The sequence below is a fragment of the Scleropages formosus genome, chromosome 3, assembly GCF_900964775.1.
Source record: "Scleropages formosus chromosome 3, fSclFor1.1, whole genome shotgun sequence".
Taxonomy (NCBI): Eukaryota; Metazoa; Chordata; class Actinopteri; order Osteoglossiformes; family Osteoglossidae; genus Scleropages; species Scleropages formosus.
In genome coordinates this window covers 27,815,366-27,841,850 of record NC_041808.1, presented here as the reverse complement: position 1 = coordinate 27,841,850, position 26,485 = coordinate 27,815,366, and the positions used below count along the sequence as shown (strand labels likewise).

Genomic DNA, 26,485 nt, shown 5'->3' with positions numbered 1-26,485 from the left:
GTAACCAATGCACATTGCGCTGCCAGTGCAAGGACACTATTTTTGGTAGGTCACGGAAGTTAAGTTACAGAGATCAGCGTTTTCAAACTCATTCTTATGGGTGTGGTCCCTAAAGCGAGCATTATCGAACATTATCGAAAAAATAGCTTGCTTGTTAAAATGCCCCATCTTTGCCCATGTATGGTGTTAACTAGGCAATGATTATATGTATTTTGCATCATTTTAAGGGTTATGCCACTAAATTGCTGGACTGTAGAAACGAAGTACAAGTCACTCTGCTGTAATGATTTCGTCTTTGATTTTCAAGTTCATCCAGCCTCCAGGGTCTGCTTCCACTGAAGTGATAGCATTTCTTCTGCCGCAATACTCTCTGCCCTGGATCCAGGCAGTGGCACACTACTTGCGTCAAAACTTGCTCATCTTTCTGCATATTCCCAAGTACACAGACAGCAATATCGAGCATCATTTTAAGGTACTACGTGGTCTTTTTCTTTAGGTGCTTGTTCTTTTTATGTTTTGAGTCTGCCTTTTGCTAATGGCAGAGTAGATGATTAGCAGTTATCATTCACTTTATTACATTTGGACACATTCGTCACTTTATGCATTCTTATGGTATCTGTTTTGTGTAATCCAGCCCACTTTCACACTGTGCTCCACACATTCTCCCTTCCCCACTCCTGTAGACATGTACACAACTAACATGTCACTCTGCCCAACTGGCATAGATCTTTGTCCCTCTTTACTGTTACATGTACCCACCATGTAAAGAAACTCAGCCCACAATGATACGTTCCCTGTGAGAAAGGTGTGGCCACAAACAAAATGGTAGGCTCCCTATAGACACACGAAACATCCCCATCATAGACATGGCTCGCACGTGAGTCAAAGATTAACACAACACAGTGTACACCTTGTGGTAACAGTGCATTGATCGCAAGTAAGGTGATCCCTTTGTGCCCCATGCATAGGTAGAGGTACATATGAAAACACGTAAGCATAAACTTGCAAAAACCGAGATATCTGTTGGTGACTCAGATGGGGAAGAAAACATTTAGGGCAGGCATAAAAAGATACAAAGTGGAGGCACACAACTAAGAGTCTTGCACTGTGCTCTCCATAATTCTTCCTTTTTCTTTTGGCACAAAATGTCAGTATGTCACACCCATACAGTTATCTGTCGTTGTATACTCGTAGTACTTGCACTGTCTGGTGCTACTACATTAGGCTACGGAAAACAAGGTGATTCAGAACAACACTTATTTTGAGGGCAGTGTTTTTTCATGCGGTGGCTAGCAATATATTAATTTCAACATTACTAGTATGAGTGTCTATACCTAGAAATATGACAGAGGAAACAAAAAGCAAAGGAAACTTTTCCAGTGTTTAAAAAGTTTGTGTACCACTTACTTTTTTGACCTGCATGCATGTTCAAATTTTTAAATTACTTGTTCAAAAATATTAAGTTTTTCTTTTCTGTTTAATATTCACAAGCTGCTCTCCAAGGTAATATTTTAGTTATGTGGACAGTAAAAGAACATATTTTAAGACAGTATTTTGTTTAAAATATTTAAATGATTAGTGCTTTCTTTTTTCTTTCCTATGTATTTGGGATCCCCCCCAGCATTATTTTCATCTGAATTGCGAGCTACCTGACTCTGATATCTACCTCTATAACAAGCCTGGAGGTCAAGGAACAGGAGGAAAAGGTATCTTTCCTGTGTCAGTCTTTCAGTGATCAAAAATCTTAATCCCTGGAATTCATATGTGGTCTTTTTAGCTTTAACCTAATAGCTACAGTGCACTGGTCTGCATAATATTGTGTTTACTGGAGTGAAAGAAAACTGACTTGCATATGTTCAAGAAACCAGCAGTTTGGCTTCCAGATTACATGCTTTGTTAGGCCTGGTCTCTTAATTTAATAAGCACTGAGATCATTTGGATTATTGGTTATTTGCTGAATTCTTTATGAAACGTGACTATGTAAATCTTTATTGGCCATTCAGTGTTTTGTGAATAAAGGTAATTGTAAAGTATCCAATTTGTATATTATCGGCATTTAATTTCACTGTTACAAACATATAATTTTTGACTGTTTACACTGAAAATGCTATTTAAAATCTTACTGAAATAAAAATCATGTGTCAGAACAGACAAATGTTTTTGGGAGGTGGCATTCCATTTGAAATATCTGTTTTCTCATCTAGATTCTTATTGAAGTTTGTTTGTGCTTTACAGGAATAGCCTGTATTGCCCTTTCGTTTGTGGATGCTCAAGGTAACCCCTGGCAGGTTCCAGCCCAAGGTGGCTCTGCGCCTTCGCAAGGAGACACCTCTGCTATAACGCTCCATTCAGATCAGTTTGAATCATTAACCAGAGTTGTTAAAGTGGACTCTCATGCTGTTCTGACAGGTAGGGGCATGCTTTTTTGATGTGAAATGAAAATACTCAGAATTCTGTCTTGTTTGAAAGACAAAATTTAATACAAGCTACAGATGAATAGAATAAGCACTGAAATACTGATTACAGGTGTACATTCTATTCCGCTTCATAAGAATTTACAGAAGTTTAATTCCAGAAAGGATACTGATCAAAATATTTGCTATGTTTCAGTTATATTGCCAGCCTTAGTTATATTTTCTGTGCAAATATTTTGTCTGACGTCAGATAATGATTTCTTTTTGACAGAAGCACAGATTTGTGTTCGCTTTGATATATGGGAGCAGGGCAATGTTAGTCCTCTTGAGCTAACAGACAAGCTGCAAGGTGCCCTTCGACATGCTTTATGTGACGTTATTATGGAACTCAAAGTGCTGCCAAATCCCCTTTGTTTGGAGACATTTTGCTTGCCCACAGCCATGGTTCTGGAACAGAAAGAAAACACAAATAGTAAGGAGGAAATTTGCTGTCTTGAAATTTTTGAAGCATAATAAATTTTATATTGAATATTCTTGGTCTTTTATTAGTAATTTTAAAGACCAGTATAACTTTATATTTCTGTTATATGAAATTATTAAAACCAATTAATTCACTGGGACATTTGGGAAGTGCTGTACTTTCCTCTAATATTTTTTTTCTTCTGTGTTGCAGGCATTTCAGAAAACAAGGACTTGCACAGACAGTTTAGTTATCCCTGGGTCATTAAAAGCAGCTCTTCTCCCTTTACCCTGACCCCAGCACCTAGTACTACCCCAAGCACTGGCACAAATACCCCAGAGTCCACCACACCTACTGGTAAAACGGTCCGGCGTAGCTTTTGGGAAATACTGGTACGTGTCAAGGAGGATGAACTGCATCAAGAATTTTCCTTTTAAGGGACATTAGCGGTGATATAGTAAATATATTGTTTTCTCAGCAATGAAATGTTTGGCTTGCCTCACATCTAACAGAGCAAGCCTGATCCAGCTGAACTGGGGAGTCCTAAGACAACAGATGACATTGTTCCAGAGCGAGGAGAGGACAGCCGAGTTGCACGACGGAGGCACAAAACAGAAAATGTGAAGCAGCAATGGAGTCAGGAGAAGATCATGGCTACTGAGTTGGAACAAGCCCAGAGGTAATACTGTCAAATACAGTATTGTGAGGGGTGTAAGCAGGGCTCTAGCACTTAAGTTTTATTATTTTTGTAAGAACTTAATACTCCATGAAAAGCAAAACTTGTTTAAAATTACTGACATTTAAAAAAAAAAAAAAAAGTTATGCTCCATTTTGAGTAATATTGACCATCACTTAACCATTATTTGTCAGCATCAAGCCATTTTCAGCTTTTCTCTAAAGTCAGCACAAGCTTAATACAGATTGTTAGTTTTATATATTAGTACAGCTAGGCAAAAATCTTTGATATAACAGTATCAGATAGGAATATTTGTTTTAACTTTTCATTAACTGCAAGCTACCTAAAAATTAGAACTCATTTGAAATGACAGAATAAAAATACCCTCTCTCCACAAACTCCTTAATGTCCTTCAATTCTGGTTGTTAACCAGTTCATCTGGCAAACATGTACAGCATTCCTTGGCTTTTTTTTTTTTTTTTTTGGGCATTGTTCCACAGATTATCAAGGTGTATATCTGTCTGTCAGTAAAATTTACTGCAAATGCATTGTTTGTGGGTTTTTTTCTGTGTTGTTTATATATACAATATGAGCATGTATTGTAGTGATGAATATATGAATGGGAGTTAAGTAACATTTAGCAAACTAAAGAACTTGATTAGATATATCTGTGTTCATGCAGGAGACATGTGACTCAGTTAGAGGAGGGAGACACCGGGACTCTACATCAAGTGTACCAAGGCACCTGTCAGTCTTGGGTTAATTTCATGGCCAAACTGGGTGAGTGGGTGTCTCACAGCTCCTGGGCTTTTGGAAGACTTTATCCATCTATCCGTCTATCCATATGTAACATTATTTGGGTGGCGCAGCAGATGGCGCTGGTATGTTACAGCTCCTGGGATCTGAGTTTAGACGTGGGTCTCAGTCTGCATGGAGTTTGCATGTTCTCCCTGTGTTTGTATAGGTTTCCACTGGGGCTCCTTCTTCCTCTGACAATCCAAAGACATGTTTCAGGATGAATTGCCTGTATTGTGTCAATGAGTGCATACTTGCCCAGTGATGGACTGGAGTACCATTGAGGTTGTGCCCTGCTTCACACCCTATGCTTCTGCAGTAGGCTCTGCACCAGTGAAGTCCTTAACTGGACAAATAATTATTGCTAATGAATGATGAGTTTGTGCTAAAATATATGTTTTGTGTGAATTGCAGGGTGTCCTTCAATCCAGCAGTGCACTGTGGAGATTGCATCTCTGTTTCTGCTTCCTTCTATCCTGATGGAGATCATGAATCTTGTCAGCTCTTTTGCCAGTGATACAACAATGAAGGCATTTGAAAGGACAAGGTAATTATGTTAATTTCTGTTCTAGTAAATGGGTATTCCGCTCTTTAATTTTCTATGACCCGCTTGGATTTAAATGAGATTTTCATTTTCATCTTTTCGTTAGATGGTTGTAAAACATTTAATGACCAGGATCTATGAACTTTATACCAGTAGTGCTAGTGTTAGCTCCCAGAGATAATCATCTGCAGTTAATTTTAATATAATGTACTAGAGGTATTAAAAATATGGTGTACAAGCTTTTAAAGTGATTTCCTGTGTTGGTGTAGAGACAATTTATTGTACATTAGCACCATGTGGTATGGTACGGCTCTTTATTAATACCAGCAGAGAAATTCACACAGAGCAGCGTAATACATGATACGTAGCACAGTTACACAGTGCACAGTTCTGCCCAACAAAATTGGTAAATATAACAAACAAAATGACAAAATGTACAAATTAGTATTATGCTAGACACTGTCCTTACCGCAATATCCCCTCTGCAACAACTGTAAGATCACTGTGGTCTCTGTATTGCAGCATTTCCCTTGCAACACATGATAGCTTCAGCTTGTTACTCTGTCCATAAAAAGGCAAGGATGTTCCAGCTTTGCTGTTCACTAAACCAACTGGATTATGGGAAAATCATGAGGGGAACAGTATTTCCATCAAGGGTACACCTGTTCCTTTTAAATGGTTTCATATTCCTTGGCCATTATAGGACCATTCAGAGCTATCATCGGGTCTAATGACTCCCACAAGATGACTGCGCGTACCATTACAGGTCTCCCATTATGTTCAACAGATTCCACACATTGTGGGTTAAAGGCACCCTTTGACCTTCTCCAAACTTAAATCTGCCCAAAAATAGGAAGTAGGGTGAAAGATGACTCATCAGACCATTACTTTTTCCCCCATTGTTCAGGTGTCCAGGTTTTATGCTCCTTATAACAGGTATGTCTTGATACCATCTGTCTTTATGCGATGACCTTGGATGCAAGCGTTTTCTGGATGGCAGCTTTGGTTTCTCTTTAAACTGGGTCACAGAGGTGCTGACTCAGTTCTGTGGTAATTTGAGGCTGTACTTTTGTGGCATTTGGCAACTATTCTGTGAAGTGTCCACCTGTCCCTGTCAGTGAACCTCAGCTCGCCTCTACTGTTCTCTTTGCTGATGCAATTTGTCCATATTTGACACATCCCTTAATTGTTTTTGGGACTGTTCCCCTTGACACATTAGCCCTTTGCCTTAATTTCTTTTGGTTGTGGCTGTAAATGGTAAAATTGTCATCAATATTCAGATAATTGTTACCAATTAATGTACTCATTAATCAGTGTCACTACAGTGTTAGTAAAAGACAGACCCAACACTGCTTAGTACAGATTTTAGTTTTACATACATGATCTCTAAATTTTAGTATTGCTTTAATTTCAAGACAGTTATCTCATATATATATATATATATATATATATATATATACACACACACACACACACACACACACTTGCTGAAGCCGCTTGTCCTAAACGGGGGTCGCGGCGAGCTGGAGCCTAACACGGCGCAGGGCTGGAGGGGGAGGGGACACACCCAGGACGGGATGCCAGTCCGTCGTAAGGCACCCCAAGCGGGACTCGAACCCCAGACCCGTCAGAAAGCAGGACCCGGCCAAGCCCGCTGTGCCGCCCCCGACAATTATCACTGGATCAAAAGTTAATATTCTTACTTAAAAAGAAAGTGTTCAAATATCTATAACCCTAACACAAGGGCAGTAGGTTGGATAGTGGTTTGAACCACCGCTTTCGGACTTGAAGGACAACCTCCTGCTGTAGTACCCTTGAACAAGAAACTTACCCTAAATTGCTTGAGTAACAATTTCCCTATCTGTATAAATGGCTAAATCATTGTAAAGAGCTCAACGTTGCAAGTTGCTTTTGATAAAACATCAGTTTAATAAGTAAATGTGTCATACTTACGATGAAACATGGTTTCTTCTCCAGGTATCCTCAAGGAAACACATTTGTCCCACTTATCCATCATCCCAATAAGCCTTTTCCCACATCTGGGCATTTTATCCTCATTGGGCGCAATTTCCATCAATGGCGTTACAGCACAGAACAAGGTATGCTTCCTGTTCCATACATGTTCTTATGTTTGATTTAATAATTTTATTGCTTTCATGTATTTAAGAAATATTTGTCTCAATATTAAATATGTCAAAACCATTTAACTTCAGTAGGCACCCTACATGTAAATGTGATGTAGAATTTTTAAATTATTATTGTTTTAATAATGATATTGAATTTCTCAACACGTAAAATCCCTACACATGGATTTTAGGTCAGTCTAGATTTTTTTTTTTTTTTTTTAATGCGCTTCTTTATATGTTTCTTTTGTCACGATTTTTCAGAGAGAGACACTTAATTTAGTTTTAATTTATTTACTTATTCACTCACTCACCTGTACTCAGTCTGTAACTGCTTGTCCAAATCAGAGCCACAGTGATCCAGAACCTATCCTAGAAGCACAGGACACAAGTGTATTCAAGGGTATATCCTGGACTAATGGGCCAGACACACACATAGTCACGAACCCAGTCATACAGTTAAGAGTCACCAATCCACCTGAAACATATGTCTTCAGACGGTGAAAGTAAATATGCAAACTCCATGCAGACTGAGCTGCCATGCAAATCTATACCTCAGCAGTCAGAGAACTGCTACCTGTTGTGCCACTGTTAATCACTTAAGTTGACAGTCAGTTGGGGTTTTTGAAGACTGTAATTTTATTCTGTTTTAATTTTTAATGTAATTGCAAGTTAATGTCTCACAGAGAATTTGTATGTACTGTACTGTATTTACTAGATTTACTTTGGAGTTAGGAGCAGAGTGAGTTGCAAAGACTTCTGATCAGAGTTGTAGTTTGTGACCTTTGTATTTTGTACATTTATGTAAAAAAACGCAAAATGATTGAGTAATTGTAAGAAATTTAACTTAGATTACTGGGAAATAGTATTAAATATCAGATTAAGTTTTGGGGGGTGCGGGGGTGCGGTGGCGAAGTGGGTTTGGCCTGTGCCTGCTCTCTGGTGGGTCTGGGGTTCAAGTCCTGCTTGGGGTGCCTTGTGGCGGACTGGCGTCCCGTCCTGGGTGTGTCCCCTCCCCCTCCAGCCTTATGCCCTGTGTTGCCGGGTTAGGCTCCGGTTTGCCGCGACCCAACTCGAGGAAAGTGGTTTCAGTGTGTGTGAGTGAGTTTTGGTGTATATCCATCATACAGAAGGTGGCAGAATAATGAAATTTTGCAGGATTTGCAGGGCAGTTGTTCAGAAGATTAGCTCAGGCTCATTCTTTGACAGGCAATGAGCTACATAACAGGCTTCTGGCAGTAGTTGATGAGCTTGACACCAAATGGCTCATGTAGAAAAAGAACAGATGTAACAGTGCTTGTCCTTTGTTTACAAGTAGTTTGTTTATAGACAGTTAAAGCATAGTACCAGGATGCAAGGTAAAGGATATGCAAACCATGAAGAAAGCAACATTTAGACAGCATCAAAGTAAAAAACAGTTAAAAGCATCTTTTGGCTGCTTGCTGATTTTTGGTTTGGCACCTGCAGCTACTGGACAGACTAAATACATGCATTGTCAACTCAGTGAATGCAAATGTAATTTAATTTAAAAAAAAAAAAAAAAAAAAAAAAAGGAAATTATTTAATAGAACAGAAACCATCTTTGAAATTACACTGCACTATGTAGTTCATTTGATCACAAGATTAAATTTTTATTTACACTAATGGCATTTGTCATTAAAACCATTTATGTGCACACTTTCCAGACCTTTAGTGCCCAGTCCCATATTCTTATCCCTCAACAGCCAGTGTTTTTGTAAACACTATCAATAAAAGCACAAGTCCCACATGCACCTTGAATTTATTCTCAGTTGTGCTCCTTGAAAAAAGCCAATAAATTTTTGACTAAAGTAACTAAATTAACAGTTAATTTAACTTTTATTTCTACAAGGACTTAAAGGACCTATGTTTCTCACTCTTGCTGTAGTGTCCTTGAACACAGTGCTTAACCCTGTATTGATTCAGTAAAAATTAATGTGTATAAATGGGTAAATATTTGTAAGTATCCTGATGCTGTAACTCATTTTGACAAAAAGAATCGGCTAAATTAAGTATTAATAACTGCTGTTTCAGTTGTGATACTAGATTTTAGTAAATGTTTGTGATTTGATGAGATTGTCAGTGTGATAGGATGTTTTTCTCCCATATTGTGCAATATATTCTGTTTTCTTTGTTGCTGTTGCCCTGAATGACTGCTCTGAACTAAAAAAAAAAAAAAGAAAAATCACAGCTTAGTAACTCAACCATCATTGCTATAATTATACTCATTGAGATCTGCAGCTGAAAAGAGTTACATGATTTTCTTGAATAATACGGGTGTGCTTTTTTTGATGGTTGATTTTGCAATAATTAATCCAGTTGTAATTGCAATTTGCAGTTGCAGGCATTTGCACATAGTATCTTATAGTCTTTGACACATAATCTATGACATAACTTAGTCTTAACACTGTAAGTCATTTTGGAGAAAAGCATCAGCTAAATGAATAAATGTAAATATAATGTTGGTGTCACTGAGTGTTTCGGGTCATTAATCATTAGACACCCATGCCCAGGTGACCTGACCATGGTTCATCAGACTGTAGCCTGCATCTGGGTAGCATTACTGTGTACCTACTGCTCAGCTCTCCTGATCCACCGCAATGTAAATGCCCTTTCCACACTGCACAGCTTCAGTAACAGCTTTAATGGCTTTCCCCCTCTGTCTGTGATACCAAACCATGCTGCAGACCCTATACAACAACTTTTCGGCAAAGGCTCTGCAGCCTACTTTGATGTGCATACACTTTGCCTTCCAGCTTGCAGCCTCTTGTTGTTTACTAGAGCACTTATTTTATTTTGTTTTATAAACCAAAATAGACCAGGGCTTAAAATCACTGCACATTATGTGCTGCAGGGTATGTTAATATTCATTGCGGCTGAGTTCTTATTCTCAGTTTAACAGTTGATAGAACGAACTGCATGATGCAAATGAGCCAAACTATTAAACTGAAGGGCTCTGTAATTGTTACAGATGAACACTTACATTTTAGGTGTGGTGAGTTGAATTCGAAGGGAATGTGTTTTTGAGCCTATAAAAATGTTATTTCATAATGAGTGTAATTTACTCACTATTTTTGAAAATATGGAGAGATCACAGATTACTTGCTAGTTGAGTGTTGTACCAATTTAGAATGACAGTGTGTCAACTTCAAAAGGGTGAAAATGTTTGCATGGCACTGTACATATTTTAACAAACTTCTTACTCAGTGTTAAATTGCTGTAATACTAGCTTTGCTCCTTCAAACTCATCTGTTTCACTGTCACTGCTTGTCGTGCTGTGTCTGCTCATCTCTGTTTGCCCACAGAAAACTGTTCAGATGAAGAAAACACACCAGTGGTTAATAGGTCCACACGTAAGTCTGAAATCATCAGTGGTCATGGGGGTTTTGTTTGTTTATTTTATCAGAAAAATTTTTTTTCTGCTCTCTAAAACTTTAGAGCTCGCTGCACTAACAAATTGGGTGGGACATACATGGTGACTTACCACTGAATTGTAAATCTGTGTTAATGGTTATAGAGTTCTGTAGAAAAATACACAGATAATAGTTTTTCGACTGTTTGCCATGGATACATCGTCAGAGTTTGAATTTGTGTGCCATCCTGAGTTTGTTCCAGCTACATAAATGTAATGTTACATAAACAGTTAGCCAGCAATTTTGGAAATTGAGAAATAATGTCAAGGAACTACCAAAAACGGTAATAGCTCTTGCTAAATGTGGAAAGGTGTCAGCTTTTTATTTTGAATTTTTAAGCTCACTAGCTTTCATGTGGCATTTTGCCAGTTAGATATACACTTATCCTTCATTAAGCAGTCCTAATTCATTCCTGAAAACTGACTGAATATTGAAAAACCACACACACACACACATTTTCAGAACTGCTTGTCCCATACAGGGTCACCAGTCAATGAAATTGCTTTTTCCATTATTAATTACAATTTGTTCCAGCCCATCTCAAGTTCAGCCCAGAATTACATAAAATGATGCCTAATTTGAATTAAAAGTTGTGTAACACATTAAAATAGAAAGAATAATAACATTATAAAAAAAATTTAAACTTAAGGAATTTAAGGAATTTCTAAAGTCAACTTATCGTGAAAGTGTGTACGGGCATGCTTGAGGAAGACAAAGGTGCTGATATTAGGCAGAGGAGAGGGGGACATTCTCAACTCTTTCATTATTTCACCTCATAGAATAAATACTTTGTACTGTGGCTTTAGACAAACCAAGTTATGAGCTACTTGTGGGTGCTGCACCATCGTCTCCACCTTCCCTAACACTATGGTTGCAGTAACTATACTAACAGCAAATGCAGTTATGCATTTCGATTGTGCTAAGATTATACTGACAAACAATTTGTTTGAACTTGTTTTTGCTATGTTTCTTATTAGATACTGAAATAGAATGATGTGTTTTCCACGCAATACTATAAAGATGGCCATCCAGGTGGTGCTTAGTCCAATTTTCATGATCAAGTCAGAGGTTCACATCACTGGAAAGAATTTCACTGTCATTACTTCAGTTACAAGTATAAATGTACAACTTGTCTCAAAGGGCTAAAAAAAGCCAGCCTAAATCTGAAGTAGCCTTGGGTTTTATTTAAGAGCTGACGTTTCTTTCTTTCTGTTATCAAAGCTCGTAAGGGGCTCCAGCGTTTCGAGGCTCTGGAGCAGTGTGACTGGTTCATCGCTACAAAGCAATGGAAAGGAGTGGCTCCAAGACAGCGGTTTCTCATTGTCCAAATTGTGGACAAGAAGGTTAGAAGATTGTCTGTTTTAATATGAAAGACCAGTAAAATTGGGTGATTCTGGAACAGTCCCAAATTGTAAACCAAAGGCACATGACTAGTGTAGAAGAGCAGAGGGCAGACTTCAGAGAACAAATAATCAGTGATTTTCATGTGGCCTATAACATGCAGGAAAGTTTGTGCTTGTTGGGGGCCTTTATTTATTTATTTATTTATTTATTTATTTATTTATTTTGAAAGGCAGGATTGCAGTTGCTGTCCATAATTTGATGGTGTGTAACCTTTGACTAAATAAAAAAATATTCCCTTTAGATACTAAAATTATGAATTGTAGCTACAGCGATAAGACTGTTCAGGTGATGGTAAAATACATACTCATTTTATTTAACTGAAAAACTGTGTAGCTCTCTTAAAACTGGAAAAATGATTAAGCCAATAGATAGGCTGCACTCATTTGACAGTATCAATCAGTATATTAACTGTGCAGTGAAAGATTTGTACTGAATGTCTGAAATATGTACATTTATATGATAATTTTCTTTAAGAACTGTATGCATTTCAGAGGGCTTAATGCACAAATGCACATACTATATATACCTTTAAGTGGTCCCTAATACTGCAATGACAATAACTTAGGCATACTGTACCTCATTATTACTCAATCAACCTGTCACCCATGATGCCTGCTGTTTCTGAATAGCGTGTTTTATATTCCAGCATTGAAACTAATCAGTTTACCTCACACCTTGTGTGTCCCCACCCCAGGTAACCCTCTGCATCTACAATTGGTCTGTAGACCTGGGAGCCTCTTTGATTCGTGAGCTAATCCGGCTGGTCCAGTGGCAAAATGCCCGATCACATGTTGTCCACTGCTTGCTCAGCCAGAAAATGGGTTTGTTCCACCACTGCTGCTTCTCAGACCCACCAGCAAATGAGGACCTCAAACAGGTAAGCACATGCAAACACTGTTGTACAAGGGGCTTTGACAAGACCCTTCAAATCCCCATTTGCATCACTGTATTCACACATGTATTGTTCCTGCTGCCATGAGACACACGTGGTCTATATTCCTAAGCACATAAAAAGACTGATAAAATTACCAGAGTTAACTTTCTTATTCTGAAAACCGCCTATAAATATTTTCTGGTGTTAGCTTACTTTGCCCTGCTATAGTACATCAGCACTTGAATGTGTAATTTAGGCTTGAGATGCATTTAAATCATGACTGAGGAGATCATTAGGATGGTGTATTTGGTCCAGGTTTTCTTTTGGAGGCTGAGTTCCTTATTTCTTATCAAAATTCATGTTGCCCTGTTACCTAATAAAACAAAACATGTTTTCCTGGTGTTTCTAAACATTTGATCTTAAGACCACCAGTGCAATGAAGTGAAAGTACATCCAGTCATCACAAACCAAAAGGTAAAAATATACTCTGCAATACAAATTTATTACGCACAATTCATTATACCAATAAAATTTCGTAACCCCCTCCCACGCAAAAAAAAAAAAATGGAAAAGGGAAGAATAAATAGATTCAGTGAGATCTTGAATGTGCTAAACTGAGCACCAACCAAAAGGTGTATAGAGCTCGCTTGATCGTGGAAATCTGTATTATTCTGTATTAGAAAGCCATGTTTTGAAAATTACAAAGCTGATATTAAAATAGTGAAGATAATGTACTCCCATATTGCAAGCCCTACCTAGAAATCCTGTAGAACTTCATAAATTGCTGTGAGCAGTTGTACAGATGGAATTACCTGGCTCAGCAGTTAGTTTGCTGATTAGAGCTGTCACTTTGTAATCAGAGGGTCACGGATTTGAATCCCTGCTTTCTCTGTAGTACCTTTCAGCAGGGAACTTAAGTGAAATAGTTTGAGTAAAACTGATATGCTGTATAATAGGAGGGCAAATAAATAACTAAGTAGCTTAGTATACAAACATGAGTAAGCTGCCTTGGACAAACAATTGAGCTATAATATACAATATTCACACAGTCGCTTTTGTTAAGCGGCAGTCCAGAACCTGTTCCAGAATTACTAGGTGCAATGCAAGGAGGGATGCCCTCTGCACACCACTTCCATTTCAGAGTAGCCACATACAGACACATTCACACACAGTCACATGCTACGGGTAATTTTAGGTTGTTCAGTTAATCTTTAGATTATGGGAGGAAACAGGAGCACCTGGAGGAAACCCACGCAAACACAGGGAGAACATACAAACTGCACAGACTGAGCTGGATTCAAAAGTACCAGCCTGGTCTCTGTGAGGCCACAGTGCTCACTGTATGATATTGTATAAGTTGATAATTACCAGTTGCTTTCTATGCACAGGAAGTATTTAGTGTTGAAACAACAGCCCAGGGCCAGATAAACCCTTCATTGCTTTTATTTTAAATGAAACATGAAAATCCAAGGTCGTCTTTGCGATCTGCTCATTGACATGCATTATTCCTTCTTTTCCTTATTCTTCTTCAGGAACCCAATCCCTTCCTTAACTCTACACTGGATGCAGATGCCTTGCTCCGCAGCCCTGTTCCTCCTGTACCCAGCAAAGACCAAGGGAGACTAAGCAGCTCTGGACGAAACTTGCACCTGATGCACTTCCCTCATGAATTAGTTCCTTTTGATGAGGCCCTGAGGGAAATCAGCATTAGCCGGGCAATAGCTTGCATGCATGACTCTGCAAGTGGTATGGACACTGTGTCGTGGCATGGAGCCCAGCTACTTGAAATCAAGGCTGCAGAGCGCAGAGGTCAGTGTCTTCAAGAAATGAATTTTCAAAATCAAAACTTGAATAACCAGATATTTTTGGCATTCTAATCCCCATTTAATGTTGATTTTGTGTAACTGTCCAAGAAAGGGAAACGGCAGAATAAGCATGACGATAGTAGTTTATCACAGTTCAGCCACTAATTTGGTGATTTAAAAAAAAGAAAAAAAACCCTCATTAAATTGTTGTAACTAAAATATAGTTTGGTTTAGTGTTGTGTTAGAATAATCTATACTGTTTTCTTCATAAAAGCCAAAGAATGATGAAATCTGTAATTGGCATGAACACTGTATTTTCTTCACTGTATTTTTATAACATCCTTTAGAATTATTGGCAGCTGTGCTAGACATGAACAAAGCACCTATGAAAAATGTCTTTGTTGTGTACCCACTTGGTCTTGCAGAGCCTACAGCCTCTGTAGGAACATTAAATAGGTCATCTTTGGCAGGTACCTTTGCGCTCATATTATTTCAGGGACCTTTGCTCTCGTATTATTTCAGGGAGTTTTTCAAAAGGAACAATTTAGTCTGTTGTGTGGCTATCAGGCTGTCCTGCATATTTGGGGTAAGCAGCTCAGTGAGGGAAAACAATCATGTAAAATGTGGGCAATAAAAATAAGGCTAGTTGTCTCTAATTCATTAGCCTATTTCAGCCAGTATTTTTTTCGGAAAAAACACTCCAAGCGTGGGTAGTGCAGTTGCTGCATAGCTTTAAAGCTTGTTCGAACTGGTATAAGCATAGCATAATTGTGATTTTTGCAGTACTGTTTGTTTAGTTCACAAACACCACATTCATCTCATGTTTGCAGTAGTAGCACCCTCCACTGTTGTTTTAGAAAAAAGAAAAAAAAGAAAAATTGAAGTTAATAAAATCATTTAAGCTCCAGATAAAACACTTGCTCTGCCCTGTGAGCAATGTGTTTTTATTTCAAAAAGAGGAACAACTTTCAGAATTGGCAGAGCATGTACTTTACTCCTATGGTTTGTAAAATATTGAGAGCCAAACTCATTAAAACGCCACTGTGATCCAAAGGAGGATGTGTTTTCTGCTAGAAAATCTACCGGATCTGTGGTATTGTATGGAGTCAGCACAGACCAAGATCTCTGCGGAATGTCTGCAGCACCTTGTTGAATCCATGCCGTAGAGAATTCAGGATGTTCTGAAGGCAAAGGGGATTTTTAACATGCTAGCTAGGTGTATCTAATAAAGTGGATAGTGAATATATGTTCTACATATTTTGTGGGGAAAATAATGATTATTTTTGTTTCTCTGAGTTCAGAAATGGAGAAGCAGATGAAGATCGAGAACCTTTTTGTGACATGGCAGCAGAGATCTGCACAATCCAACATGCCGATTTCAGTAAGTAACAATGCAAATCCATGCACAGAACAAAAACTTTAAAGTCTCTTAATTTCACCAATAATTTCCACACTTTTTTCCTTTATCTATAGCACAATTACTGTAAAAGAGCATGACAAAAATTTGCAAGCACTGTGTGTAGGAGACATTCACATATTCGCACCAAGTTTGTTATTGAAAATACATATACTTTACAGCAAGTATCAAATTACATTAAACTTTTAAACTTAAAATGTGTCAGACTGTTTACATTTTTGAAAGCTCGTTTTCATTTGATTGAAATAGTCAAAAAAGATATGAAACCACAGTATGCATTATTCAGTCTCAGGCTTTAGACATGGTATATAAAATGTATAAGGGTGGGAAGACTATTCAATTCCTGTGTATTAGATTATAACATTCAGTGTAGCAGTGTGTCTGTCCCCATTACTAAAGCAGAGGCTCCTATGTGATAGCATCATTATATTGTTGCAAAAAATGTCTCTTTCTTAGCTACAAATTATATGGAAAAGGTAAATGATTCCCTATGATCCTTTAAGAGTATCTGTTTGGACTGAATCAGATTTGAGATCATTGGTTGTATATAAAGTAGTAGTTTTTAAAGGTAAGCAAACCATCATGGAGCTGTTGTCATTTTATGGCTGCTTAGAACTTCTTGTCATCACACAGGTTGCTGATCTGGACACCCTAAAACAGTCTTCTCGTCTTGTCCATTACTGTGCTACCCCTCTGCTCTTCGATCCCATTTTCCGCAAACAGATTCAAGAGGACCAAGTAATCCATTCCCATGTTAAGGTAAATTTGTGGCTCCCTGATTACCCAAGGCCCAGCATAAAACAATCTTTCGAATTTTTTTCAAAAACAACTACTTTCTTGCCATTATTTAATATTCCAGTAATTACTACTTGTTTACATTTTTAGGTATAGAATGTTTTTGAATCCTTGTAAAAAAAAAAAAACACCACACACACACACACACACACACACACACACGTGCTGAAGCTGCTTGTCCCGAGTGGCGTCGTGGCAAGCCAGAGCCTAACCCCCCAACACAGGGCGCGAGGGGGGAGGGGACACACCCAGGACGGGACGCCAGTCTGTCGCAAGGCACCCCAAGCAGGACTCGAACCGACCTGGCCAAACCTGCTGCACCACCATGTCCCCTTGAATCCTTGTAAAATATTTGATTATCTTTTCTCCTAGTTGTTTTGCAGATGCTACTATGTCTTATGATTGACATTATTATAATATTTTTACAACCATTGTAAGGCTGAATACATTGAAATCTAAAACCAGCCCTTTATGAATGACAGCATCTTCATTTCTTCCATTTCTAACTGATATTTGCTTCAGACAGTGTATTGATGATTTTGAATATGTTTTTCCTATTATTTGCAAATTGAGCATAATATAGCAATCACCTTGCAAGTATTGCAGTGCAGAAACATCAGATGCCCCAGTACCCCATTTTCCTGCAGAATGTCCAATAGCACATGCCAAGCGACATGGTCATATACTTTTTCCAGCCCCACAAAGCACATGTAGACAAGATTGGTGTATTCCCATGCTCTTTCAAGCAGCTGGGCCAAGGAGAAGAACTGGTCCACTGTTTCACAATCAGAACGAACTCTTTGGGCAAGTTCCCTTTCCAGGACCCTGGCATAGACTTGAACTGCAAAAGTGAAGAGAGACGTGAACCCCTATTATCTAAACCCTGTCTAGTAGTTTTAACGTTTCTGGACGAATATCATCCACCCCTTCAGCCCTTCCGCTGTGTAGGCCTTACATCACCATTACGACTTCAGGAACAGTGATGGCTTTTAATCCACCAGAGATGTTAGAGGCTTCCTCCTAGTGGGAGGGCATGTCCACCAAGTTAAGAAGTTCCTCAAAGTGTTCCTTCTACCACTTGATAGTCTCCCCAGGATTGGTCAGCATTTCCCCACCCTTGCTTAGCACAGCCAGGGCAGGATCATGCCTTCCCCTCCTGAAGTGTCGAATGGTTTTCCAGAACAGCTTTGAGGCAACGCATCAGTCTTTCAAAATCCTCACATGCCTGCAGTTTTGCTTCAGCAACTGCCTTTGTTGTTGCCATCTTGGCTTGCCCATACCTCTCAGCCACATCTGGAGATCCCTCCAAAAGCATTGCCTGGAACGTCTCCTTCTTGAACAGCTTCCCTCATTGCTGCTGTCCACCAGCAGGTCCTAGAACTGCTACCATGGGAGTCGTCAACTGCCATCAAACCCCAGCCTTTAGCAACTGTGCCTGCGTTTTTACTCAAGGCAAAAGAAGACTTTGTTCATAGGTGGGAGTTGCTCTCACACTGAGCTGTCTGCCAGTTGTTCCCAGAAAACCCTCACAGAATGTTTGAGTCTCCCAGGTCTGTCTTGCTAGGTCTCTTGAAACCAGCTCACCACCAAATGGTGATCAGTTGACAGTGCTGTCTTTCTTTTTACCCCAATGTGTCCAGAACATAAGGCCTCAAGTATTGTGACGCAACTTGGTAGCAGCCAAGTACAGTTATGAGCCTCCTTCTGTTTGAACATGTATTTCTTTGTTTTGAATCAAATTAACTGCAGGAGTACAATAACGCAATGTCACTGAAATGTGTTCATATGCAACACTGTTACAAGTGGCTTACAAAAAGAAAAATTATTGCAGCTTGTTTATGAACCCATAAAATATAACAATGGCCTCTTCAAACTGAAAATGTTATGTGTTCGAGTACTTTGTATGATTTTGTGTGTATTAATTTTTTTGAGAAGTCAGCATTTTTATACCTTTTCTGGGCTCTGATTTGCTGTACTGTGCATGTGTTAAATTTCATGACAGCATTACGTTCAATATATCTCTACTTGTTTACCCATATCAATTGCTGCTCTATATTGACATGTAATAAGTAACTGACAAGGCATTGTGTATATGTTAGCTGATGGTGTCTTAGTTTATTTCATTTATTATCATGCTCCAGAAACGCCACCGTTCCAATGACTCCACGTTCACGGGACGGGATCGTAGCTGCAACACAGATGCAGCTGACATGCTACCCAGCCGACTCCGAGAAGAGGCCTGGCTACAGGACATCTCCAACACTTTCCTGCAGCAGTATGTTCAGTACCTGCAGAGCATAGGCTTTATCTTGGTGCAGGTTCGACCTCCATCTCCTATGCGAAGGTAATTTTCATTTAGTAATGTCTTAGTATCCTTTGGGCTCAGTTAACATTAGGAGTTTTTCATTGTTTGACAGGAAACACTAGTATCCCTTGTCTTTTTGAATGTGTGTATCTTTGAAACAGCATAGCTCGAGCCAGAGCTGCGGCCTTCAGTTCACATTCTACAGAAGGGAGAGCATCCTTCTCTTATAATAAGCAGAAAAGTGAGGAGAGTCCCAAGGTGAAGGGCTGTTTTATACCGAAATTACATAGTAAAAGATGTCATTCTTTATGTTCTTCATCATTGCACCTGCTGGCATATTTACGTGTTTCCTCTTCAGCAGAGCAGTGGGTTAGGAACTACTGCCTATCACCTTCAGAGAGCTCTACCAGGGGGAATTGTGCTAATGGAGCTTGCCTTTCAAGTAAGTGGGGTATTAAGGAAGTGATACTCTTTTCTCATTAAACTCATATAAAAGCCTAGAGCCTACAGCATACAAAGATGCACTCAAGTACACCAACCAGAAAACAGTTTAAATATGGCCAAACTCACAGAACCCCCATTACAACACAGGGTGTAAGGCTGGAGGGGGTGGGGACACACCCAGGACGGTGTACCAGTCTGTCACAAGGCAACCCACGTGGGACTCAAACCCCAGACTCGCCAGGGAGCGGGCCCTGGCCAAGCCCGCTGCACCACCGCGCCCCCCCCCTATAAAAATATTTTTAAAAATAATATAATCGAAAATATATATACCATAAGTATCATAGAGAGTATTTTATTAAATGCCTCTTGTGTCATTTAGTCTGCAAAGCACATGGATGCTAAGAGAATGTGAAAGACAGTGATGTAGTGATTTTATCATAAATGTATGTAAGTCAAATTTTTCTTATTTTTTTTAATGTCTCTTAAACAGATTACATAGGCAGTAAGCAATAAATTGAAAAGAGAAAATACAACAAGTTAGCAATCAGGAAGCACTTTAAATGTGAGAATGATAAACATTATTCCGTGCACCGGTTTAGCTGCTTTAGCTGTTTTTCCAGGATAAAGAAAAATAAAAATGCAGCATCTTTAAAATCATGTAGTTTTCCTTCTATGTACCAAAATGTAAAATTACATTACTGTATTGTAAGTGACAAAAGTGGATTTTTAAACCTCTGTTTTCAGGGCTGTTACTTCTGTGTGAAACAGTACGCATTGGAATGCTCCCGGATCCCAATGGGCCAAACAGTCAATTCCCAGGTAAAAGCTATTCTTTAGTCTATGAAAGTTTTGTGTGCAAATCAATTGCAATAATTATAGAAAACATAATGTTTTCTCATTTTTTCCTTCTAAATTGGTTTCCAGCCCTTTGGAACTCCGAGTCTTTGAATAGGTTTGTTCCATGTTATATCAAGCACTGCTTTATAAATGAATTCAGAGCTTGTTGAAACGAATCATATGAAGTAGAAGAAATACATGTCATAGCTTCTAGTACCGCTGTACTATTCTGCTGTTTTACTTGACTCTGTGCAAACCATTGATACTGCAGCATCACAACAGGCAGCCTTAGAACTGACTCACTGTGTTGTGTAGATTGTGCACTTTTTAAAGAGACCTAACTTTTTTTTTTTTTCCCCTCCTCTCCTTATTTCTTATGAGCTAGATAAGAATGTTTTCTACCCAAGCAATCCATGTTTAATTTGAACAAGTCAGTAGTGTGGGCATCTTAATGGCACCCAAAAAATCAAGACAAAGTTAGCCCAGATTTTTTTAAATATTTAATATTTTGTGTTAGGTAGACCATAGGGCAATATAGCAAAGCTGAAACTGGTAAATAAATGCACAGCTACATGTTTTTTTTACTGTGTTTAAATCTGAAGTTCAGTCTGGACAATTATTGTCCATATTTGATTTCTAAATAGTGATGGCAACTAGAACAAATGTTGAAAATAATTCTAGCTTAGGAGAAATGATATATAAATGATCTTTAGAACACACATTTTGATAGTCTTTGATGTCTTGTGTTTCAAATCCAGCAACTCTTGGCCTGCCGTAAGAATGTATTTACACTTTAGTCATTTACGTTACTTTTGTGTATATCTTTAACATAAGTGTGGTAGATTTCAGGAATTACCTAGTTCTGTGTCTGTAATATTTATTGTTTAAACACTGGCATACAAGATACCAAGTGAACAGTGGGAGTTAAGGCGCTTCATTGTTGGTAGATGAGTTTTCCCTGTGTTGTTTATAATCATTTCCCTTCTAGGCTTTATAATAATTTGCCCATTATCTTTGAAATAGCATCCTTTGTGTTTCTTTACATTCTGGCATTCTGCGTAAAAGTAGATTTTCATAGTAGGAAAAACATGTTTCCCATAAACTGTGGTGGCAGACTGGCTTATATGATCCTATTTTGATTTAGTCTTGTTTAACAGTATTTGCTTTTTCAAGTCCTCTAATTCTCTAAGGTATTTTCTTTAGGCCTTTCTGGTTTATGCGACTGCACATGTCTCTGTCATACTGATTTCTTCTCTTACTTTTTGTCACACACACCTCATTCCTCACTGGCTTCTTTGTTAGCATTCCCATTTACATTCATCCCAGTTTGTGTATTTGTCCTCTGGTGATTGCATGTCTGTCAGTGTATGTACATGTGTCTTCTTTGTGCAGACTGCAGCTGACCTTCATCATATGAAGCCCCGTGTATTTGCATTTAGAGCTGTCCATTTCATGATGGCTGTCTGTGCCAAGTCCCATCTTGTCTGATCTCTCCATCAGGGCTCCCTCCTTACCAAACCACCTAGCAAGCTGTACACCGAGACCACCTCCGTCTCTGACTCTGCGGTATGTCTGAGCATTGCCAGGGCAGGAAGATCTCCTCTTTCAGTTAGGATTCGTCTTTCAAACCCCACTCAACCATTCTTTTTGCTTCCTTGTGTCTGTTTTCATCTTTGTCTTTGGTGTTTTGGTTGTGGTCCAGACTTATAGCTTTGTTTCAGTTTGTCAGTGTCATAAGTGGCATATACAGCTACAGGCCTCCTACCTTCAATCATGGGATCTATATTTTTTAACTTAATTATGGTGTCCATAACTTTTTTGGATACTGCCTCTCTTTTTATTTTTAATTCTAAGGGGTGAGGTGCACAGCTTCAGATTTCTTGATTATGGGGATTCTTGAAGTCTTTGTCGAGTGTTCTGTGTCCAATTTGCAGTTCACACACAGTAACAGTATGAACTTAATTTCCTTGACTAACTCAGGTAAAGCAAAAACAAATTTGACGTGAAACATTATTGAATTCTCGACCACTTTCTTAACTTCAGTAATCAGTTGGGGTTTTAAGTGTGTGAAATCTTCTGGTACTGGAGTGTCATGCTTATGGCCTGCAGTCAGGATACGTAAGCTATAATAAGTCCAGTTCATATAACTGGGTTGGGATATAGGATCACTTAATACTCTATGTGCTACGTGAACTAGCAATAATGGCACACTAAATAAAATGAATAAATAAAATCTACCCATGCAAAGTTAATGTGTAATAAGTAAATGCATCTCACTCAGCGATACCATCAAATGCCCAACAGTACTTTACCAATGGGATAACATCTCACGTGGACTGTGCTGTCAGCGGTGATGCTACTAATAAAGAACTTGGAAGGTGGGGCTCTGGGGACACATGCTTTGTGTGAAGCCAGTTTCTGTTACATGAAGCCAGTGTGTGACGAGGCAGCTAGTCTCAGAATCGCTCGTACCGTACATAGCAAAATTGCTTTTATGTTGTTAGATTTTTAATTTGTTTCATCATTTTTGTTGGTATAGTGGCACTGCAGGTCCCTCACAGCTCATGGTCTGTGAGTTCAAACATGGGTTTTTACTTTATTCCAATTTGTTTTATGAAGCTGCTTTTATTATATGTTATATAAAATAAACATCAAGTCACTACTTAACCAGGCAATTCTTGTAATTGCTCTAATCACTCAATTTGTCTGAGTTTTTCATAAGGTATCATTTATCATAAAATACTAAATCAAATCATACAAAGTCATTTGTGATATTTTTCAAGAACAATAAGCGTTTTATAACTTTGGGTTTTAAAATGGCTTGTTCCTGATTTTCTCCAATAAAAAAAACACCTAACTGAATAGACGGGTAAAATTTTGCAAATAGCTTAACAGTAAGTCACTTATTCATAAATAAATGAATGAAATTTTCCTGTTCTCCCCTAGTTACTGTGAATTTGGCAGTAGGATAAAATCCACATTTCATGTTTTGCTGCTTGCATTACCTACTAATAACATAATACTGCTGCCATTGCTTCAAGATTTCTGTAGGAAGTTGAGGGAACATGTATACTTGAGTTTTTTTAGGCAAAGCATCAGTTCCTTCACTTAACGATGTACTTGTGCAGTTACTGCCTATGGACAGCACTTAGGTGATGGAGAGATTCTGTGAGCACAATTGGATGGATTTGCCAATTCCTGTCATCCAGCACCTTTTGAAGGAAGCTGGCAACAACATTTATCAGCCTGCCCCTCGTTTCTTTTTCTTAAATCCCAGTTATGTGACTTTTGATGTTTTGATTGCAATTCCAAGTCACAAGGCTTCTGTCTGAGGCATATTCATTATGCTGCCATGACAGTCCAGTGTTTTATAGCACCGTAACAAAAGGAGGCCGAGACGGTCACGTGCGGTTCTCGTGAGGAGGGGTTTATTAACGGGCAGGTGTGTCAGTGGACAGAGGGACGGGGGGGAAAAGGGGGCACAGGGAACTGGTGTCGGGGTGGTGCTCCGGGTGTGGGATCGGGATCGGTGCTTCCTGGTGCTCCGGCTTCGTCTCCGGCATCCAGGCTTCACGTTCTCTCTCTCTCTCTCTCTCTCTCTCTCTCTCTCTCTCTCTCCCTCTCCCTTACTGGTCCGCCCGAGGGAAGAAATAGAGGACCTGCTTAGATTCCGGTGTTGTTGCTCCGCCTGGCACTTAGCTCGCCCCGGCGTGCTACAAGCATCAAAAATAGTTTACACACACCTTTTCAATTTGAATATTGCATCTTTAGTTGTCAAAGTAACTAACTATGGTCTGGCTTGTCTTATACATTTGTCCATGTTAGTTTAAAACAGGGGTGTCAAACTCAATTTCATCCCAGGCCACATCAGCATTATGGTTGCTCTCAAAGGGCCGGTTGTAACTGTAAGACTATGAATGTATCTACTCTCTTAATACATGCATAATTACCTCTGCTGGATTACTACTGGTTTTGGTAAAAACTCAATTAATACCTAGGTTTGAAAGTAGAAGCCCAGGACAAATAATGACAAAGTGTATTCAAGTGTACAACTATTGTACAGTTTATTCAAAAAACATAAATGTGGTAACATAAACACATGCTTGTGCTGTGAGCACACGCTCAGATTTCTCTGTGATATTCTAAATTAAATTAATTCATGAAATTAAGAAAAAATCGTCACTTATACATCAAAGAACATTTCATTCATAAAATTTAATTTTCCTGATGGACTTCTCCACCGCAGTGTTAGATGTCCCTCCCCCTGTTGTCGTTCCGTGCATGGCGACCACATCCAAGAGCTCCTCACTGAGAGACAAGTCTCAGACTTAGTCTGCCTTCACACCTCGTAAAAAAATGACTAGATGCGCTGTATCTACCAGTAATGTCGGTACTTTCGTCAACAGCTAACGAAAAAGACAGGAAAAAAACATATCCAGACACTGCCATCTACTGGCTAGATACCTTCATCGCGCAGGTAATAAAATTGAGATGCATTTTCAGGTCCCGAAAATAAAATTTCTAATAACAAGAAAATAATTTCTAAGCTCTTGCGGGCCACATAAAATGAGGGGACGGTCCAGATTTGGCCCGCGGGCCTTGAGTTTGACACCTGTGGCTTAAAAAGAACAATATCATCTTCTTTGAGACTCTGACATTCATTTCTTTTTAGCAGAGTCTGTAAGAGAGGAGGCAGGAGATGCAGTCACCCGTTGCTGTGGGCTTTTATTTGCCGTTAGACGGGGGGGAGGAAGGAGACGGGAAAGGGGGACCAGGGCGTCGTCTCAGCGTTCGGGTTGGCCTCGGTCTCTTCCCTCTACTGCTGGGCACCGGGGAAGAAATAGGGAGTGAAATCAGCGGCAGCTGTGGCTGCTTTGCCCCGTCTCCGCCCCCTCCCCGGGCGGCCTCGGCGTGCTACGCAGCCTTAAGGCAATAATGGAAAGTAAATACTAAGGTGACACAAAAAAGAACAATACAGGACAGATTTTGTTTGTTTGAATCATTTGACATTCCATGGAGAGTATTTTGTTCATCAAAACCACTTACCTTAAGCATGTTTTATACAGCAGTATCTCAAGAAGAAATTAGTGTATAGGTCAGCAATAATTGATCAGCCAAGTTTCAAGCTTTTTTGTCACGTATACTCAGTGAATACAGTGGTATTCTTGTGCTAAAGCTTGTTCTTCCTATAGTACTGTAGATTGGGGGGTGATGAAGGATTATAAACATCAAGAAATGAAGCAATTCAGTAGTGCAGAGATGCGACAATCCAGTACAATACTGCAATTCACATTACCGGAGTGTGTAATGGAGGGAATGGATATGTACATCTTGAAGTAGGTGGTACAGAAGTGCTAGGTGTTAGTGTGCAAACGGATAGCAGGAAATGACTATTAAAGCGCAAACGGAAATAGTTTGGCAGTAACAGTTCAACGGTAAGTTGTGTGATGTGAGTACGGGAGGGGGCCGAGATCACCGGTGGCTCAGTGATCTGACGGCCTGTGAGAAGAAGCTGCCTCTGAAGCAGGAGGTGTGGTTGGAGATGCTCCGGTAACATTTACCAGAGGGTAGTAGAGTGAAGGGGGCATGAGCTCCATGACCAACATCCGTGATGATTCCCTTAGTCCTTCTCTGACAAAGAATGGTATAGATGTCTTAGACCTCTGAGACATGTGAGCCAGTGATTCAGTCCTGACAGTCCTTTGCAGCAGCTTCAGATCCTGGACAGTCAAGCTACCAAACCACACAGTGATGCATCCTGTTAGAATGCTCTCAGTGGTATAGTGGTAGAAGTTTACCAAGGTGTTTTTTCCTCACCCCAGAGCTCTTCAGCCTCCTTAGGAAGAACATGATTCTGAACAGAAGAAGAGTGGATGTGGAATTTTTGTTGATTTCAAGAAAGAGCACTTTAAAGATGTCTTGAAATTGTGAATTTTTATTTGGGCCCCATATGCTGGTATTGAGCTTATTCAGTTATAATTCAACTTGTGCAGTTTTGCAGTCCATAAGTATATATAGTAGATACAGTATAATATAGATAACTTTCTGTTACTGATTCTCTTAGTTTTGTTCTGTTACAGAACTGATCTATTTTCTGTTATTATTACTTATAACTCTGCAGAAGGTGCAGAGGTATCTTTCTCTTGGGGCTCACGAAAATA

At 39.2% G+C, this 26,485-nt stretch overlaps 1 protein-coding gene across 5 annotated transcripts in view; it reads left to right on the top strand.

Annotated features, from left to right (window-relative positions):
• Positions 1–26,485, top strand: part of szt2 (SZT2 subunit of KICSTOR complex) — a 71,266-nt gene that overhangs the window by 38,792 nt on the left and 5,989 nt on the right. For 2 of the 5 annotated variants that reach the window (XM_018738608.2, XM_018738605.2), the window contains exons 48-67: positions 308–472; positions 1,622–1,706; positions 2,236–2,409; positions 2,686–2,886; positions 3,088–3,266; positions 3,387–3,553; positions 4,233–4,330; positions 4,760–4,892; positions 6,867–6,988; positions 10,336–10,383; positions 11,665–11,786; positions 12,542–12,724; positions 14,254–14,530; positions 15,828–15,907; positions 16,577–16,702; positions 18,880–19,082; positions 19,205–19,301; positions 19,402–19,485; positions 20,232–20,306; positions 21,825–21,890. In XM_018738608.2, coding sequence (XP_018594124.1) covers positions 308–472; positions 1,622–1,706; positions 2,236–2,409; positions 2,686–2,886; positions 3,088–3,266; positions 3,387–3,553; positions 4,233–4,330; positions 4,760–4,892; positions 6,867–6,988; positions 10,336–10,383; positions 11,665–11,786; positions 12,542–12,724; positions 14,254–14,530; positions 15,828–15,907; positions 16,577–16,702; positions 18,880–19,082; positions 19,205–19,301; positions 19,402–19,485; positions 20,232–20,306; positions 21,825–21,890 — 2,685 coding nt within the window. The remainder of the gene's footprint in view (positions 1–307; positions 473–1,621; positions 1,707–2,235; positions 2,410–2,685; positions 2,887–3,087; positions 3,267–3,386; positions 3,554–4,232; positions 4,331–4,759; positions 4,893–6,866; positions 6,989–10,335; positions 10,384–11,664; positions 11,787–12,541; positions 12,725–14,253; positions 14,531–15,827; positions 15,908–16,576; positions 16,703–18,879; positions 19,083–19,204; positions 19,302–19,401; positions 19,486–20,231; positions 20,307–21,824; positions 21,891–26,485) is intronic. The other 3 variants (XM_018738606.2, XM_018738610.2, XM_018738609.2) reach the window with 3 other exon arrangements.